At 53.4% G+C, this 3,589-nt stretch overlaps 1 protein-coding gene across 7 annotated transcripts in view; it reads left to right on the top strand.

Moving 5' to 3' along the window:
• LOC106455943 (inactive ubiquitin carboxyl-terminal hydrolase 54-like) overlaps nt 1-3,589 on the top strand; it is a 42,988-nt gene that overhangs the window by 34,597 nt on the left and 4,802 nt on the right. For all 7 annotated transcript variants that reach the window (XM_013913465.1, XM_013913461.1, XM_013913464.1 and 4 more), the window contains exons 10-15: nt 68-236; nt 475-666; nt 1,182-1,316; nt 1,677-2,391; nt 3,165-3,289; nt 3,418-3,582. In XM_013913465.1, the coding sequence (XP_013768919.1) occupies nt 68-236; nt 475-666; nt 1,182-1,316; nt 1,677-2,391; nt 3,165-3,289; nt 3,418-3,582 (1,501 nt within the window). The remainder of the gene's footprint in view (nt 1-67; nt 237-474; nt 667-1,181; nt 1,317-1,676; nt 2,392-3,164; nt 3,290-3,417; nt 3,583-3,589) is intronic.

Below are 3,589 nucleotides of genomic sequence, written 5' to 3'. Positions count from 1 at the left end.
GTGTGTGTGTGTGTGTGCAGGTTTGTGACTCACTGATGTCTTGCTGGTTTCCGTCGCTGTCCTGCAGATCGGGCCCAAGTGGATCGACGTGGTTTCGCGCTGCATTAAAGGCCACTACCAGCCGCTGCTGCTGCTGTACGCCGACCCGCGGGGGACGCCGGTGTCTGCGCAGGACCTGCCCTCGCGCCTCGACCTCCACCACCTCAACAAGGCCTGTTACGACAGCGAAGACTCGGGTAACTACAACACAGCTAGGAGTCGTAGTAGTAGCACAGCAGCAAACACTCAGGTAACTAAACCAGCCTCAGTCGCTCCAATAACACTTTTACTGGCAGGCGGCAGCTGGAGGAGCAGTAGAAGTAGTTCTTAATGTTTAGGCGTGTCTGATGTGATGAGTGCTTTTGTTGTGCTGTGTTTGTGTGAGTCCATCTCCACTGACCTCCTCCCTCCATCCTCCGCCTCCCACTCGCCCAGGCCGCGAGCCGTCGATCTCCAGCGACACTCGCACCGATTCGTCGACGGAGAGCTACTCGTACCGACAGCCCTCCCACTCGCACCATGAGTCCCTGGCCAGTCGCTACTCCTCCGACTCCCAGGGAACCGTCATCTGCATCGACCGCCCAGACGGAGCCCCGCACGCCTCGCTCTGCAGCCTGGATACCGTAGGTGGGTCAGAGGGGGGAACCGGAGACACTGGAACCCTTTTTAGTGTCTGCCAGCATGTGAGTCCACCAGCGGTCCTAAGCTCAAAGATGGAAGGCGTGGGTGTCTTCCTAGCAGAGATGCCCACATCAACAGCCAGTTTTCTTAACTGTGTTCAGTTTGAAGCTTTAGTTTTTAAAAAGGAGCTGGTGTTCCTGTGGTAACCAGCACTACCATAAACTGGGCTTTAATTTAATCTTGAGCTTAAACCATATTTTCGTCAAACAGCCAACGTGAGCAGGAAATGTTTCGTATTTTCTTCCAGAATAAACGAACGTTCTCCATCTTTGTGCTTTGGACGCTCGGTGCGATGAAACAGGATTTAATGAACGTGAACGTGTTGCAGTTACATTCATTCATTGCTCCGCCTCAGTCATGTGACCCATCTATGCAGCCAATCGCATTCATGCATTCTGCTTCTTTTTCCTATCATGGCGGTCACGCTGTGAACATGTGTTGCCCTGCTTCTTGTTGCTAAGGCCACGCGACGGACGGTGAGCAGCATCAGCCTCCGAGGAAAGGAGGCGTGGCCGGGGATAGGAGGCGGAGCGCTAGCCGCCACCGGCGGTCTAAACCTGAGAACGAAGCGTCGTCGGCTGGTTACCACAGTGAGGGTAGGCGGGGCTTAGGCCAAAGACTTGCTCTGTGAACTGCCTGACATGAGTCTAAAAGTATCACGAGCCCACGCTCAGCCTGGCGACAAACACTCGAGTTTCACAGCAGGATGATTTCTGGGCCATAGCGCCATCTAGTGGCATTTTTGTGACCTCTTATAATTCAGCACCAGCTGTGTAGGTGTAGTGTATGTGGGTGGAGCAAAGTCTCAGGGCGTAGATCAGCTGATTCTGAAGGTGAAGCCGTGTTTTTATTTCCCATCCAGTCATTCATCCACCTCCTTCGTTCACTCTCCTCTGGGGTAAGGTTACTCCTTCTCCTCCTCGTCTTTTCTTACTCCTGCTTTTCTCCTCCTCCAGGCGAGACGTTAAAGGAGCAGCAGGTTCCTCGTCACCTCCCCAAACCTTCGTCTTCCTTCTCATCATCGACCAGCCGCCTGCGAGACTTCAAGGAGACCATGAGCAACATCATCCACAGCCGACCCCTCTCCTCCTCCTCCTCCACGTCTCTGCCGGCCGCCGGCTTCTCCTCTGAAATCGCCCCCTCCTCGAACAGCAGCCATCACCACCACCTCCCTGCCAGCAGCGCCGCTCCTTCCTCCTCCTCCTCCGCTGGGAAAGCTCAGGACTGGGAGGCCGACAGCACCAGCAGCGAGTCAAAGTCCAGCTCCTCCGGGGGAACAGGGAGGTACCGGCCGGCTTGGAGGCCCCGGAGGGAGGCGCTCAACATCGACAGCATCTTTAACCGCGAGAGGCGGAGGCAAGCGGGGTACAGCCCCCTCGGAGCGCCGCTGCTCGACGACTGTGGAGCTCAGGACGCCTCCTCGGCCCTGGAGGAGGTGACGCCTGTCCGGACGGGCTCCTCCAGGACTCTCCCCGCCTCCTTCTCCAGCAGCCACAGAGGAGGTGGAGCTGGACCGGGAGGTGAGAAGGAAGGAGCGGGAGGAGCCGTGCTGTCTCCCGCTGTTCCTCCTGCTGCTCCACCCAGGCTGATCCAGAGGATGGAGAGCGGCTACGAGAGCAGCGAGAGGAACAGCAGCAGCCCGGTCAGCCTGGACCTGAACCCGGGAGACAGGTGAGCTCCAGAAGGTCGTCATCAATCGATCAATCGATCAATACTCCAGTCGGCAGATCGTATCGCACCTTACGTGAAGTCACTGTTTAAGTAAAATAATTATATTTAATAAAGACAGGACAAGGGAGTAAATTCAAACGTGGGATGGCGTGTACGCGAACACAGTAACGTAAAAAACAACATATGATGAGATAATAAAAGCACAAAGTGAAATAAAAGGTACAATAATAAAAGAACTCCATTAAATAAAAAGAAAACAATGCAATAAAAATAATGTAAATATAAAATAAATCAAAATCCTTCAGCAGATTTAAAAATGCACATTTTCTCATCTGTATAAACAAAGCTGTAAAAAGTGGCATAATCAGGAAATTTCCACCTTTTCAGTGGTCCTTGAACTGCCCATGTGCCCTGTTTACTCAAACAATTGGCAAAAATAAACCATTTGCACCAATCAGATCCTGTAAAAACAAATAATACACAAAAGAAAACACGCAGGATCGCCGTCGCTGTGTTTCTGCAGCGGGTTTGTCAGATTAGGAGCAGAGCTGATTACGACCCCGTTCTGCTGCAGCAGTTAAACTTTCCTGTCATGCTAAGTGACTCCTTTGGTGGTTTGAGAGTTCGTTCTTGTAAAGTCATTAAAGAATGACCCTGCCCCTGAACCTGTATGACAGAATATGAGTGTTCAGTGGAGTCTAAACTCAGGATTGGCTCTGTTATATGAAACTTCAGCTCCTGACGCTAAACGTGTCTCTGTTTCTCCTCTTCAGGGAGTGTGTGGTGAAGAAGGCTTTGTCGTCCTCTTCCTCCTCAGGACCCTCGTGGAGGAACGCCCGCTCGAAGAGCAGCGGCGCTTTGCTGCAGGAGCTCAGCTCGTCCAACAGGGGGAGCCTCGGTACGAACGTCTTCGTGTTCTTGCTCATGCAGACGTTGAGCTCTCAGCTCTGTCAACATGTCAACAGGCCGACTTTACTCCGGCGTGCAAACTTGTTTTATATATTAGTGCTGATGGTGTTGTTGCAGCGCCCTCTGCAGGCCGCAGTGAGCTGGACGAGCTGCAGGAGGAGGTGCTGAGGAGAGCGAGGGAGGAGGAGCAGCAGCGGCGGCAGGAGAAGGAGAGGGAGGCGGCGCTCGGCTTCAACCCGAGACCCAGCAAGTACCTGGACCTGGACCAGCTGCAGATCCAGGGTACACA

Source organism: Pundamilia nyererei, unplaced genomic scaffold, assembly GCF_000239375.1.
Source record: "Pundamilia nyererei isolate P.nyererei 1_Seehausen unplaced genomic scaffold, PunNye1.0 scaffold00133, whole genome shotgun sequence".
In the NCBI taxonomy this organism is placed as follows: domain Eukaryota; kingdom Metazoa; phylum Chordata; class Actinopteri; order Cichliformes; family Cichlidae; genus Pundamilia; species Pundamilia nyererei.
The sequence above is the reverse complement of the archived record's forward strand: the minus strand, read 5'-3'. Positions and strand labels throughout refer to the sequence as shown.